We start from the raw sequence: 16,472 nt of genomic DNA, 5'->3' as shown, positions 1-16,472 counted from the left end.
ATCATCCAAACCAGCGAAGACATTCTCAATCTTCTCCGCATGAAATCAACATAATAAGAAACACGTGTAACACCCTAATTTTGCAGTGATCTTTAAAAATGGGATAAAACTACTGTGGACTTCTAAACAGTTATTGCAAATATGTCAATGAAGTTCCAGGAATTACTTCTGATATCAAATTGGGTGAACAAATAATGTAATAGTAATATAAAGGGCTAAGTAACGAAATATTCTTATTTAAACACAAAAACAGCTTTCATAAGAGCACACACTTTGTATTGACTGAACAGCTACAGCATCTCCCATTGAGCTTGATCCCTCTGAAAACTACTGCAGTGCAATCAAGATGAGGTAAAGATGCAACCTCTCTGAACTACAAAAAGCTGAAGCCCAAATTTCCAACAACAAGGACATTAACACAACTAAATAAAATGAAAGGTCATTAATTTGATGGGTTACAGCGGGACTGGGATACAGTAGGGCCGTTTACACAGGCAGACCAGTTCTGATCTTTTGCCCAATTATTGGCAAAAGACCTTATCTGATAGGTCAAAACACAAATTAGTGGTAAAAAAAGATCCAAATTGGGCTGCCTGTTTAAACACAGCCAAAGTGGCCATTATATTAAAAATATGAAGCACTAAGCCTGCGTTTATACAGGCAGCCTAATTCGTATCTTTTTTTCACTAATTGGTCTTTTGACCAATCAGATCAGCTCTGAGAAAAGAGCTGATGTGAAAAGATCTGATGTGATTGGTCAAAAGACCAATTAGTGGAAAAAATATACGATTTAGGCTGCCTGTGTAAACACAGCCTTAGACATGCCAAGTGGCCACACATTCATTCAGGTTACTAAATACTAACAAATGGGATTTCTTTTCTATAAGGACACAGAAAGGGTTTCTATAATGGACTAAAAAGTTGATCCAATAAGACTGTTGATAATCAACATTTTTAAAATGCTTTCTCACTTTTTAAAATCAAATACATTTTCATTAATTATGAGTGATCTCAGATGCAGAAGAGTGGACAGTGCTTGAGACATTAAGTTTTAAGAAACATCAACAGTAAGACTGTCCAAGTGCACATTCACTGCATCAACCTCTAGATACAACCAGAAGGTTTCACAGCAGCAGAGAATTCGAATAATGACATCAGGTAAGGCTAAATAAATCACTCCAATCACATCAAAGCACCCAAACTATAGAAAAAATTAGGCATCACACCAACAGATACATACAGGATGGACTCTAAGAAATCTATACAGTGCCTTAAGAAAGTATTCACACCCCTTGACTTTTTCCACATTTTGTTGTGTTACAGCCTGAATTGAAAATGGATTACATTTAGATTTTGTGTCACTGGCCTTCACACAATACCCCATAATGTCAAAGGGGAATTATGTTTGTAGAGGGAATTATGTGTGCAATAATAATGTTGAACATTATTTTTTAACGACTACCTCATCTCTGTACCCCACACATACAGATAATTGTAAGGTCCCTGAATCGAGCAGTGAATTTCTAACACAGATTCAACCACAAAGACCAGGGAGGTTTTCCAACGCCTATTGGTAGGTAGATGGGTATTTATACACCACTTTGGATGGTGTATAAATACACCCAGTCACTACAAAGATACAGGCGTCCTTCCGAACTCAGTTGCTGGAGAGGAAGGAAACCACTTACGGATTTCAGCATGATGCCAATGATGACTTTAAAAAAAGTTTGAGTTTAATGGCTGTGATAAGAGAAAACTGAGGATGGCTCAACAACATTGTAGTTACTCCACAATACTAACCTAAATTGACAGAGGGAAAAGAGGGAAACCTATACAGAATAAAATATTCCAAAACATGTATCCTGTTTGCAATAAGACACTAAAGTAAAATTGCTAAAGATGTGGCAAAGAAATTAACGTTATGTCCTGGATACAAAGCATTATGTTTGGGGCAAATCCAACGTCATCACGGAGTACCACCTCATATTTTCAAGCATGGTGGTGGCTGCATCATGTTACGGGTATGCTTGTCATTAGCAAGGACTAGGGAGTTTATGATCAAAAGAAACGGAATAGAGCTAAGCACAGGTAAAATCCTATAGGAAACCCTGGTTCAGTCTGCTTTCCAACAGAGACTGGGAGACAAATTCACCTTTCAGCAGGACAATAACCTAAAACACAAGGCCAAATATACACTGGAGTTGCTTACCAAGACAACAATAAATGTTCCTGAGTGGCCTAGTTACAGTTCACTGAAAATCGGCTTGAAAATCTATGGCAAGACTTGAAAATGGCTGTCTAACAATGATCAACAACCAACTTGACCCCTCTTGAATAATTTAAAAAAGAGTAATGTGCAACTATTGTACAATTCAGGTGTGCAAAGTTCTTAGACTTTCCCAGAAAGACTCACAGCTGTAATCAGTGCCTAAGGTTTTTTGAACATGTATTGACTCAGGGGTTTGAATACATATCTAAACAAGATACACTATATATAAGCGTCGGCTGGAATGTTGTAAAGCTCGCCGACATTGGACTCTGGAGCAGTGGAAACGCGTTCTCTTGAGTGATCAATCACGCTTCACCATCTGACAGTCCGAAGGACGAATCTGGGTTTAGCGGATGCCAGGAGAACGCTACCTGCCCCAATGCATAGTGCCAACTGTAAAGTTTGGTGGAGGAGGAATAATGGTCTGGGGCTGTTTTTCATGGTTCGGGCTAGGCCCCTTAGTCCCAGTGATGGGAAATCAACGCTACAGCATACAATGACATTCTAGACGATTCTGTGCTTCTAACTTTATGGCAACAGTGTGGGGAAGGCCTTTCCTGTTTCAGCACGACAATGCCCCTGTGCACAAAATGAGGTCCATACAGAAATGGTTTGTCGAGATCGGTGTGGAAGAACTTTACTGGCCTGCACAGAGGCCTGACCTCAACCCCATCAAAAACGTTTGGGATGAATTGGAACGTCGACTGCAGCAAAGGGGGGACCAACTCCATTTTAATGCCCATGATTTTGGAATGAGATGTTCAACGAGCAGGTGTCCACATACCTTTGGTCATGTAGCGTATATTAGTGGGGTATTATTTTTTTTTTTTGTACAAATGTTAGAATTTTTCTTCTACTTTGACAGAGTAGTTTGTGTAGATCGTTGACACAATTATTACAATTAAATCCATTTTAATCCCACTTTGTAACACAAACATTTTAAAAAGTCAAGGGGTGTGACTACTTTCTGAAGGCACTGTACATGAAGTAGCAGTGTGAAATCACTAACACCTGGGAAAAGCATGAGCAACCAAAAATCAATTGGTAGCTTTGCAAAGGGCACTGCTGGGTCATCCATTGAATGGAGCGCACTACTGCATTTCTCAACTGGCATAGCATTTGGACTGGTGACACACAAGAGGGAGAGCACACAGGCAGAGGGGCAGTCTCAGCACCATTAGTAGAACAAGTATAAAAGTATAGTATACAAAATACTAGTTTTCAATACTTGATATGCCATTTCATACAATTAAAGGGGAAATCCAATTATTAGCGATGTAATAGTGATAGGCCCAGCACAAGCATCAAGGGTTTCATATTTATCTTACTAGGTGTTCATATGCATATTTTTCATGTCAACATCGATGGTACACATGTCATTTTAGGGTGGGTGTGTTAACAATATCTTCAAAGGATAGAAAATGCTAAATTATTTAATATGTTCACATTCTAACCAGTGTAAAACAGCCATAACAATCGTCTTCAAATTGTGAAAATCAAAAACATTGAACTGCGACTCTGATCAGTATTGCTTTGATGTCACCCATATCACACAGGTTAAGAGATCAAATACATTTAAAACATGGTTAAATAAATACAAAGAGGGAAGTGTAGCTTGAACTTGTGAGAACCATTGTGATTAAAAACAATATTAAAAGACAGATGCCTGATGTTTTCTGTATCTTTTCTTGAATCTTCAATTTACAGGCAAGCAACATTGAACAAAAATGGGAAAACAAACCCGAGGGTGAGCAGAGGCCATTTAGTCCTTTGTAGAGCACAAAGTTGAGGTGGCCACCACCACATGTTTTGGACACAGGAGTCATGGTTGTGCCAACGGGCAATGTTTCCACAGCAACCTCAGCAGGTGTGTGGGACAGCAACAGGCAGGACCATGTGAGTGATAGCGGCATGTACCATTCCTGAGCCAAGGGACGGGCAGGAGGATCAGGCAGAGGAGTTGCTATTTTGTCTACTGTCTACTCCATCTTCTGCTGCAGTTTCTTCTGGAAGCAGACAGGCAGGATAGAGAGTACGGCCAGGACACCTAGTACAATCAGAGAGTTCCAGGACACTGCCTCCCCAGCTGTCGTCAGTTTGTACAGTGTTGTGCCAGCGTTGATCGCCACAAAGGACGGTGGGGCCACTCCTGACAGTCAGAGATAAGGGAGGAAGTCAGTATTGTTTGGTTGATGAAATAGTGACAATGCCTTTCGTAACAGATTTCAGAAACATGCATTCAGTAATATATTTTTAAAATATATATTTAAAAATCAGTGGTCACCAACCGGTCGATCTTCAAAAGCCCTGCGCACCGGGTAAGCAAAGTGTTCCCATTTGTTTTTGTCTGAAGACACAAACTCCGCCTTTGAACGGTAATCCAACTCGGAATTCCAACTCGGGCATCTTTCTAGAGCTCCGACTTTCCTACCTGAAGATCACTGACGTCATGATTTGACCTCGTTCACCATCAGATGCTGGTACCATAAGTTCAGTAAAATAAAAAAGCAAATTATTTCAATTCATGCTCCACAGTGCCTCACAAGAGCTAAACCAACTGACCTATTTTGTTATCAAAGCTCGAATTTTGAAATATAATATGGTCTGAGATTAACAATATTGGCAGGCCAAGCATATAGCCAATATGCTGTGACAATGTATTAGGCCTACTGCCCAAAACTCATTCCTACAAAACTGTTTGTATTAGGTTAATGTAAAAACAAAAATCTGAGCAGTAGATCTCGGCTTCCTTTTTGACTGCGAAAGTCATCTTGACTCAGAAATGGTTGGTGACCACTGTTTTAAATGGTATGAGAAATAAAAAAATAGCTCAGCAATAAAGACAATGCAACACTATCAACAGTGTTTACACTGAGAAGGAAATACTGGAGTTTGATACATCTTAGCCTTACCAAAGAAAGTACCAAGGAAGAAGACCCCCAAAGGCACGTTGATGACGGGTGAGGTGATGTTGATGAACCAGTTGGGGAGAAAGGGAGTGATTCTCAGAAATATTATGTAATTGATGAGATGATCTCTGTGCTTGTCAACCTGCCATTGAAAACAGATACCAGAACCTGTCATTCACAGTAAGGCTTGGAGGCTACTAGCCCCCTACTAAGACTCCACTGTTCTGTGGGTGCAGATAGATATGTGGATGTTACTAAATTGTTAAAGTTGGCTTGTACTCTGATATAAACAACTTCCTACACTGTTCACGTACCAAATCAACCCGTTTTTCCTTCCAAAAGGTCTTACCTGCTGGGACCATTTCTGGGCTCTCTCTGTCAGGTATCTGTAGACCACAGGTCGCCCCACTAGATAAGACAGCATGTAGCAGAAGGAAGCCCCCAGGCCAGAGCACTGGAAAACACATCACACATTCAGAGGTACAAGTGACAGAGGCAGTACATTTTGTAAACAGAGTCTGGTTTACAGAGTCAAAGTACATTTAGTAAATGTCACCACTATTATTAGTCATCGTTCTCCTTGTGGCCATAGTATACTCACCAGGCAGACGAGGAAAAGAGCTAGGGGGAAAGGGTAGAGATAACCAGACAGGATGCTGAGGAAGATGGATCCAGGGATCGCAAATGTCTGGAGGCTGAGTCAACAGCGTCAAGGAATACAGCTCAAGGGTTGAACACACAGCAGTATGTGCACACACACTTGTGGATGCAGTCACAAATATACACTGAACAAAAATATAAAAACGCAACATGCAACAATTAAGACTTTACTGAGTTACAGTTCATATAAGGAAATCAGTCAATTTAAATAAATTCATTAGGCCCTAATCTATGGATTTCACGACTGTGAATACAGAGATGCATCTGTTGGTCACAGATACCTTTATAAAAAAAGTAGGGGCGTGGATCAGAATACCCATCAGTATCTGGTGTGACCACTATTTGCCTCATGCAGTGTGACACATCTCCTTCACATAGTTGATCAGGCTGTTGATTGTGGCCTGAGGAATGTTGTCACACTCCTCTTCAATGACTGTGTGAAGTTGCTGTATATTGGCGGAAACTGGAACACACTGTCCTACACTTAAATCCAGAGCATCCCAAATATGCTCAATGGGTGACATATCTGGTGAGTATGCAGGCCATGGAAGAACTGGGACATTTTCAGCTTCCAGGAATTGTGTACAGATCCTTGCGACACGGGGCCGTGCATTATCATGCTGAAACATGAGGTGCTGGCGGCGGATGAATGGCACGACAATGGGCCTCAGGATCTCGTCACGGTATCTCTGTGCATTCAAATTGCCATAGATAAAATGCAATCGTGTTCGTTGTCCGTAGTTTATGACTGCCCATAGCATAACCCCACCACCACCATGGGGCACTCGCTTCATTAGCAAACCGCTCGTCCACACAACGCCATACATGCCATCTGCCCGGTACAGTTGAAACCGGGCTTCATCCGTGAAGAGCACACTCCTCCAGCGTGCCAGTGGCCATCGAAGGTCAGCATTTGCCCACTGAAGTCAGTTACAACGCCGCACTGGAGGCAGTTACAACACCAAAATGCAGTCAGGTCAAGACCCTGGTGAGGATGATGAGCATGCAGATGAGCTTCCCTGAGATGGTTTCTGACAGTTTGTGCAGAAATTCTTCTGTTATGCAAACCCACAGTTTCATCAGCTGTCTGGGTGGCTGGTCTCAGACGATCCCGTAGATGAAGAAGCCGGATGTGGAGGTCCTGGGCTGGCATGGTTACATGTGGTCTGCGGTTGTGAGGCCGGTTGGACGTACTGCCAAATTCTCTAAAACAACATTGGAGGCAGCTTATGGTAGAGAAATGAACATTCAATTCACTGGGAACAGCTCTGGTGGACATTCCTGCAGTCAGCATGCAGAGTGCATGCTCCCTCAAAACTTGAGACATCTGTGGCATTGTGTTGTGTGACAAAACTGCACATTTTAGAGTGGTCTTTTATTGTCCCCAGCACAAGGTGCACCTGTGTAATGATCATGCTGTTTAATCAGCTTCTTGATATGCCACACCTGTCCAGTTGATGGATTATCTTGGCAAAGGAGACATGCTCACTAACAGGGATTTAAACAAATTTGTGCACAGAATGAGAGAAATAAGCTTTTTGTGCATATAGAACATTTCAGGGATATTTTATTTCAGCTCATGAAACATTGGACCAACACTTTAAAAATGTTGCGTTTCTATTTTTGTTCAGTATAGTTCAAGACATACTCCACTGTAGTAGTATACAGTGCCAGTTTATTATAGCTCTGGCTGCAAGTTTAATTTGTGCCAGTCATCTGCCTGCTTTCAGCAACATTACAGGCAGATAGAAGTATCAGCTATAAAAGAGGGGGGGGGGGGCTGGTCCAGTGGCAACACCTCATATCTAAACATCATCCATATTCAGAGCACATTTATTTTGATGAATAAACACTACACAGTATGAGCTATGAATACAAATGCAGTATCATGCCCGATGTCTCCGCACCACGTGCTCTCACCACTGGTGTCCCCCAGGGCTCAGTTCTAGGCCCTCTCCTATTCTCGCTATACACCAAGTCACTTGGCTCTGTCATATCCTCACATGGCCTCTCCTATCATTGCTACGCAGACGACACACAACTAATCTTCTCCTTTCCCCCTTCTGATAACCAGGTGGCGAATCGCATCTCTGCATGTCTGGCAGACATATCAGTATGGATGACGGATCACCACCTCAAGCTGAACCTTGGCAAGACGGAGCTGCTCTTCCTCCCGGGGAAGGACTGCCCGTTCCATGATCTCGCCATCACGGTTGACAACTCCGTTGTGTCCTCCTCCCAGAGTGCGAAGAGCCTTGGCGTGACCCTGGACAACACCCTGTCGTTCTCCGCTAACATCAAGGCGGTGACCCGATCCTGTAGGTTCATGCTCTACAACATTCGGAGAGTACGACCCTGCCTTACACAGGAAGCAGCACAGGTCCTAATCCAGGCACTTGTCATCTCCCGTCTGGATTACTGCAACTCGCTGTGGCTGGGCTCCCTGCCTGTGCCATTAAACCCCTACAACTCATCCAGAATGCCGCAGCCCGTCTGGTGTTCAACCTTCCCAAGTTCTCTCACGTCACCCCCGCTCCTCCGCACACTACACTGGCTTCCAGTTGAAGCTCGCATCTGCTACAAGACCATGGTGCTTGCCTACGGAGCTGTGAGGGGAACGGCACCTCCGTACCTTCAGGCTCTGATCAGTCCCTACACCCAAACGAGGGCATTGCGTTCATCCACCTCTGGCCTGCTGGCTCCCCTACCTCTGCTGAAGCACAGTTCCCGCTCAGCCCAGTCAAAACTGTTCGCTGCTCTGGCACCCCAATGGTGGAACAAGCTCCCTCACGACGCCAGGACAGCGGAGTCACTCACCACCTTCCGGAGACATTTGAAACCCCACCTCTTTAAGGAACACCTGGGATAGGATAAAGTAATCCTTCTACCCCCCCCTTACCCCACCAATTTTTTTTGTGAAAATTGTAAAGTGGTTATCCCACTGGCTATAAGGTGAATGCACCAATTTGTAAGTCGCTCTGGATAAGAGCGTCTGCTAAATGACGTAAATGTAAATGTCTTCTACAGCTAGTTTGCTCATTCTCTTTCCCCTCCACTGTCTAGGAACATGTTAATGCATAGTGTCTGTGCTCTGGTCAGTATGTGCTGACAGCACAAGGACAGGATCAGCTGACCAGGCCCCAGCCACTGTCTGGGATGTGTTGCCTTGTAGTTTTAGGTTAGAGATTAGGCAAACTAGCAGAGGAAGCAGTGTAGAAGACATAAGGCATGATACTGCATTTGTATTCATAGTTCATACTGTGCAGTGTTTATTCATATTCATCATAATAAAATGTGCTCTGAAGATGGATGATGTTTAGATATGAGGTGGTACCATAACATGCATCGGACCATGTTTTTCCCCCCTCTTTTATAGAGGATACTTCTATCTGCCCGTAATGTCTGTCTGAAGTGCAATTGACAAAGCTGGAACAGAGTTTCTACTACAAATAGCTGTGGGTGGAAAGGAAGTTCTTAAAACCTACCGCACTGCATGTCTGCATTGATCTGTCTTCTCCTGTCATAAAACGAGGGAAAATGTACTGCACTCTGGATGTTGTGAACACACAAGAATTGCCTGAATTACTACTCAAGGATCAAAGCCCACTGTAATCCTATCCCCTACTTCTCCATTCATTATCCAGAGGCAAGCCCATGCCTTTTCTATGGCCTTGGAGATTTCATCTGCTTGGCTGGCTGCTTTGTTCACAGGAAATGAAGAATGAGAGAGGGAGACCAAGCGGGCGAAAGCGAGGCAGGGGAGATTAGGGATGCTGCAATCAACAGGCCCATCACAGAGTAACAAAAGCATGTGTTGGTCCGCTTCCCCGTCTGTCGCTCTCCTCTGCTGACCGACTTGAATACATAGGGGGCCTCAAAGACATGCTGCATGTTGAAACAGCTAATAAGTACGTATCTCACTCCTCCAAAAGTGGACAACTTTGCAATACATTTACTACCCAAAAGGATACAAGATATAGGTGGTAAAGTAGGCTACTAACACTTGGGTGTAGTAGGTGTCCTTATATTTGGAAAGTACAGTGCCCAAGGCTTTGGCATCATCCATATCTTTGGGGATTTTAATAGTAGCCATCTCATCACTGGAAAAAAATTTTTTTTAAGGGAAATGAAAAAACATGGATATCAATTCACCATCATACAATGTTGTGGATAAATAAAAATCTGTATGTGAATCTGTGTGCAAGGGCTTTGACACTTACAGAAACAGAGAAATTAAAACATGACCGTCTATATTGGAGTGTCATACTTGGATGTAGACAATTTAAATCAAATGGTTCTCATCATTAGCTGTGATAATCATTGATAACAGGCTCCTATATATAGCTGTAATAGGCAGATTTCCAAACAGCCTTTACATGGTGATACTTTCTTCGTTCTCTATTCGGACGTCCCCAGTGTCTTCTAAACTCTGATGGCTAGTTGCAGAGGAATGTTTGAATTTAGAAAGCGCTCCGTTATAAAATCGAATCCTTTTTTGCTCCATTAATCATCCAACAATGTATACGCCACCATATTTATATATACAGTACCAGTCAAAAGTTTGGACAAACCTACTCATTCCGGGTTTCTTTATTTTTACTATTTTCTACATTGTAGAATAATAGTGAAGGCATCAAAACTATGAAATAACACATGGAGTCATGTAGTATCCAAAAAGGTGTTAAACAAATCAAAATATATTTTAGATTCTTCAAAGTAGTGTGCAAAGCTGTCATCAAGGCAAAGGGTGGCTTACTTTGAAGAATCTCTAATATAAAATATATTTTGATTTGTTTAACCTACTACATGACTCCATGTGTTATTTCATAGTTTTGATGCCTTCACTATTATTCTACAATGTAGAAAATAGTAAAAATAAAGAAAAACCCTTGAATGAGTAGGTGTGTCCAAACTTTTGAATGGTAATGTATGTATGTATGTATGTATGTATGTATGTATGTACAGTGGGGAAAAAAAGTATTTAGTCAGCCACCAATTCTGCAAGTTCTCCCACTTAAAAAGATGAGAGAGGCCTGTAATTTTCATCATAGGTACACGTCAACTATGACAGACAAAATGAGGAAAAAAAATCCAGAAAATCACATTGTAGGATTTTTTAGGAATTTATTTGCAAATTATGGTGGAAAATAAGTATTTGGTCAATAACGAAAGTTTCTCAATACTTTGTTATATACCCTTTGTTGGCAATGACACAGGTCAAACGTTTTCTGTAAGTCTTCACAAGGTTTTCACACACTGTTGCTGGTATTATGGCCCATTCCTCCATGCAGATCTCCTCTAGAGCAGTGATGTTTTGGGGCTGTCGCTGGGCAACACGGACTTTCAACTCCCTCCAATGATTTTCTATGGGGTTGAGATCTGGAGACTGGCTAGGCCACTCCAGGACCTTGAAATGCTTCTTACGAAGCCACTCCTTCGTTGCCCGGGCAGTGTGTTTGGGATCATTGTCATGCTGAAAGACCCAGCCACATTTCATCTTCAATGCCCTTGCTGATGGAAGGAGGTTTTCACTCAAAATCTCACGATACATGGCCCCATTCATTCTTTCCTTTACACAGATCAGTCGTCCTGGTCCCTTTGCAGAAAAACAGTCCCAAAGCATGATGTTTCCACCCCCATGCTTCACAGTAGGTATGGTGTTCTTTGGATGCAACTCAGCATTCTTTGTCCTCCAAACACGACGAGTTGAGTTTTTACCAAAAAGTTATATTTTGGTTTCATCTGACCATATGACATTCTCCCAATCCTCTTTTGGATCATCCAAATGCACTCTGGCAAACTTCAGACGGGCCTGGACATGTACTGGCTTAAGCAGGGGAACACGTCTGGCACTGCATGATTTGAGTCCCTGGCGGCGTAGTGTGTTACTGATGGTAGGCTTTGTTACTTTGGTCCCAGCTCTCTGCAGGTCATTCACTAGGTCCCCCGTGTGGTTCTGGGATTTTTGCTCACCGTTCTTGTGATCATTTTGACCCCACGGGGTGAGATCTTGCGTGGAGCCCCAGATCGAGGGAGATTATCAGTGGTCTTGTATGTCTTCCATTTCCTAATAATTGCTCCCACAGTTGATTTCTTCAAACCAAGCTGCTTACCTATTGCAGATTCAGTCTTCCCAGCCTGGTGCAGGTCTACAATTTAGTTTCTGGGGTCCTTTGACAGCTCTTTCGTCTTGGCCATAGTGGAGTTTGGAGTGTGACTGTTTGAGGTTGTGGACAGGTGTATTTTATACTGATAACAAGTTCAAACAGGTGCCATTAATACAGGTAACGAGTGGAGGACAGAGGAGCCTCTTAAAGAAGAAGTTACAGGTCTGTGAGAGCCAGAAATCTTGCTTGTTTGTAGGTGACCAAATACTTATTTTCCACCATCATTTGCAAATAAATTCATTAAAAATCCTACAATGTGATTTTCTGGATTTTTTTTCCTCAATTTGTCTGTCATAGTTGACATGTACCTATGATGAAAATTACAGGCCTCTCTCATCTTTTTAAGTGGGAGAACTTGCACAATTGGTGGCTGACTAAATACTTTTTTTCCCCACTGTATGTATGTATGTATGTATGTATGTATGTATGTATGTATGTATGTATGCATGCATGCATGTATATATACAGTTGAAGTCGGAAGTTTACATACACCTTAGCCAAATACATTTAAACTCAGTTTTTCACAATTCCTGACATTTAATCCTAGTAAAAATGCCCTGCCTTAGGTCAGTTAGGATCACCACTTTATTTTAAGAATGTGAAATGTCAGAATAATAGTAGAGAGAATTATTTATTTCAGCTTTTATTTATTTCATCACATTCCCAAGTGGGTCAGAAGTTTACATACATTCAATTAGTATTTGGTAGCATTGCCTTTAAATTGTTTAACTTGGGTCAAACGTTTCGGGTAGCCTTCCACAAGCTTCCCACAATAAGTTGGGTGAATTTTGGCACATTCCTCCTGACAGAGCTGTTGTAACTGAGTCAGGTTTGTAGGCCTCCTTGCTCGCACACGCTTTTTCAGTTCTGCCCACACACTTTCTATAGGATTGAGGTCAGGGCTTTGTGATGGCCACTCCAATACCTTGACTTTGTTGTCCTTAAGCCATTTTGCCACAACTTTGGAAGTATGCTTGGGGTCATTGTCCATTTGGAAGACCCATTTGCAACCAAGCTTTAACTTCCTGACTGATGTCTGGAGATGTTGCTTCAATATATCCACATAATTTTCCTTCCGCATGATGCCATCTATTTTGTGAAGTGCACCAGTCCCTCCTGCAGCAAATCACCCCCACAGCATGATGCTCCCACTCCCGTTCTTCACGGTTGGGATGGTGTTCTTCGGCTTGCAAGCAACCCCCTTTTCCCTCCAAACATAACGATGGTCATTATGGCCAAACAGTTCTATTTTTGTTTCATCAGACCAGAGGACATTTCTCCAAAAAGTATGATCTTTGTCCCCATGTGCAGTTGCAAAACGGGCTTTTTTATGGCGGTTTTGGAGCAGTGGCTTCTTCCTTGCTGAGCGGCCTTTCAGGTTATGTCAATATAGGACTCGTTTTACTGTGGATATAGATACCTTTGTACCGGTTTCCTCCAGCATCTTCACAAGGTCCTTTGCTGTTGTTCTAGGATTGATTTGCACTTTTCGCACCAAAGTACGTTCATCTCTAGGAGACAGAACACGTCTCCTTCCTGAGCGGTATGAAGGCTGCGTGGTCCCATGGTGTTTATACTTGCGTACTATTGTTTGTACAGATGAACGTGGTACCTTCAGGCGTTTGGAAATTGCTCCCAATGATGAACCAGACTTGTGGAGGCCTACAATTTTTTTTCCTGAGGTCTTGGCTGATTTATTTAGATTTTCCCATGATGTCAAGCAAAGAGGCACTGAGTTTGAAGGTAGGCCTTGAAATACATCCACAGGTACACCTCCAATTGACTCAAATTGTGTCAATTAGCCTATCAGAAGCTTCTAAAGCCATGACAACATTTTCTGGAATTTCCCAAGCTGTTTAAAGGCACAGTCAACTTAGTGTATGTAAACTTCTGACCCACTGGAATTGTGATACAGTGAATTATAAGTGAAATAATCTTGTCTAAACAATTGTTGGAAAAATTACTTGTGTCATGCACAAAGTAGATGTCCTAACCAACTTGCCAAAACTATAGTTTGTTGGAATGGTTGAAAAACGAGTGGTTGAAAAACGAGTTTTAATGACTCCAACCTAAGTGTATGTAAACTTCCGACTTCAACTGTGTGTGTGTGTGTGTGTGTGTGTGTGTGTGTGTGTGTGTGTGTGTGTGTGTGTGTGTGTGTGTATATATGTATATATATATATATATATATATATACACACACACACACACACACAGTGGGGAGAACAAGTATTTGATACACTGACGGTTTTGCAGGTTTACTTACTTACAAAGCATGTAGAGGCCTGTAAATTTTATCATAGCTACACTTCAACTGTGAGAGACGGAATATAAAACAAAAATCCAGAAAATCACATTGTATGATTTTTAAGTAATTCATTTGCATTTTATTGCATGACATAAGTATTTGATACATCAGAAAAGCAGAACTTAATATTTGGTACAGAAACCTTCGTTTGCAATTACAGAGATCATACGTTTCCTGTAGGTCTTGACCAGGTTTGCACACACTGCAGCAGGGATTTTGGCCCACTCCTCCATACAGACCTTCTCCAGATCCTTCAGGTTTCGGGGCTGTCGCTGGGCAATACGGACTTTCAGCTCCCTCCAAAGATTTTCTATTGGGTTCAGGTCTGGAGACTGGCTAGGCCACTCCAGGACCTTGCGATGCTTCTTACGGAGCCACTCCTTAGTTGCCCTGGCTGTGTGTTTTTCGGGTCATTGTCATGCTGAAAGACCCAGCCACGACCCATCTTCAATGCTCTTACTGAGGGAAGGAGGTTGTTGGCCAAGATCTCGCGATACATGGCCCCATCCATCCTCCCCTCAATACGGTGCAGTCGTCCTGTCCCCTTTGCAGAAAAGCATCTCCAAAGAATGATGTTTCCACCTCCATGCTTCACGGTTGGGATTGTGTTCTTGGGGTTGTACTCATCCTTCTTCTTCCTCCAAACACGGCGAGTGGAGTTTAGACCAAAAAGCTCTATTTTTGTCTCATCAGACCACATGACCTTCTCCCATTCCTCCTCTGGATCATCCAGATGGTCATTGGCAAACTTCAGACGGGCCTGGACATGCGCTGGCTTGAGCAGGGGGGACCTTGCGTGCGCTGCAGGATTTTAATCCATGACGGCGTAGTGTGTTACTAATGGTTTTCTTTGAGACTGTGGTCCCAGCTCTCTTCAGGTCATTGACCAGGTCCTGCCGTGTAGTTCTGGGCTGATCCCTCACCTTCCTCATGATCATTGATGCCCCACGAGGTGAGATCTTGCATGGAGCCCCAGACCGAGGGGTGATTGACCATCATCTTGAACTTCTTCCATTTTCTAATAATTGCGCCAACAGTTGTTGCCTTCTCACCAAGCTGCTTGCCTATTGTCCTGTAGCCCATCCCAGCCTTGTGCAGGTCTACAATTTTATCCCTGATGTCCTTACACAGCTCTCTGGTCTTGGCCATTGTGGAGAGGTTGGAGTCTGTTTGATTGAGTGTGTGGACAGGTGTCTTTTATACAGGTAACGAGTTCAAACAGGTGCAGTTAATACAGGTAATGAGTGGAGAACAGGAGGGCTTCTTAAAGAAAAACTAACAGGTCTGTGAGAGCCGGAATTCTTACTGGTTGGTAGGTGATCAAATACTTATGTCATGCAATAAAATGCAAATTAATTACTTAAAAATCATACAATGTGATTTTCTGGATTTTTGTTTTAGATTCCGTCTCTCACAGTTGAAGTGTACCTATGATAAATATTACAGACCTCTACATGCTTTGTAAGTAGGAAAATCTGCAAAATCGGCAGTGTATCAAATACTTGTTCTCCCCACTGTATATATAAAAACATTAAAATATATATATTATCAATCATGTAAATGTTGGTCGAAAATATGCCTTTTACGGCTATACAGGAGCCTGTTATCATAGCTAATGATGAGAACCGTTTTAATTAAATCAGCTACTTGGCTGGTGAATGCCATTTGGTAGGCTGTTTCACAAAAGTTACAAATGTTGTACAAAAGTAACACTCTACATGGGTTGGGTTACTGGAAAGATAAATGTGAAGAACAATTACTTGTTGAGCTCTGGGAAATTCCTGTACACTATGTACATGACAGAAGCCGCGCAGGTGAAGATAGACAGCAGGATGAGGAGAGACATGCGAGCTGAGCCCCCTCCAGTGTATTGTGTCTCTGTGGAGAGGGGAGTAGCTAAGTTATATAGCACACACAGTCACCAAATTAAAAACACCTTGATAAGCCTCTATTCTTCTGTTACAACAGCAGTAAGCCTCATGTAATGTCTTGCTTCACTTTGCATCACTTGTTGTTCTAGTTCCTGGTTGATTTCCCCAGAGTACATGAAGCATGCTATGTAGTCAAACCATTCAAGATATATAATCCTTGAAACTGACTACATGTATTCTAACTTTGATGAGGAACATACAGTGCCCTCCACTATTATTGGCACCCCT

General features: G+C 42.3%; 1 protein-coding gene across 1 annotated transcript; it reads right to left on the bottom strand.

The window, feature by feature from the left end:
* Nucleotides 1-3,686: 3,686 nt before the first annotated feature.
* On the bottom strand, nt 3,687-16,209 carry LOC121562399 (transmembrane protein 41B-like; the record flags this gene model as incomplete). Its single annotated transcript, XM_045217747.1, has 6 exons — nt 3,687-4,418; nt 5,182-5,320; nt 5,528-5,632; nt 5,780-5,873; nt 9,810-9,938; nt 16,074-16,209. Coding segments are annotated over 6 exons (773 nt in total), but the record flags the coding sequence as incomplete, so codon positions are not given.
* Between the last annotated feature and the right edge of the window lie 263 nt (nt 16,210-16,472).

The sequence above is a fragment of the Coregonus clupeaformis genome, unplaced genomic scaffold (genome assembly GCF_020615455.1).
Source record: "Coregonus clupeaformis isolate EN_2021a unplaced genomic scaffold, ASM2061545v1 scaf1216, whole genome shotgun sequence".
Lineage (NCBI taxonomy): Eukaryota > Metazoa > Chordata > Actinopteri > Salmoniformes > Salmonidae > Coregonus > Coregonus clupeaformis.
The sequence above is the reverse complement of the archived record's forward strand: the minus strand, read 5'-3'. Positions and strand labels throughout refer to the sequence as shown.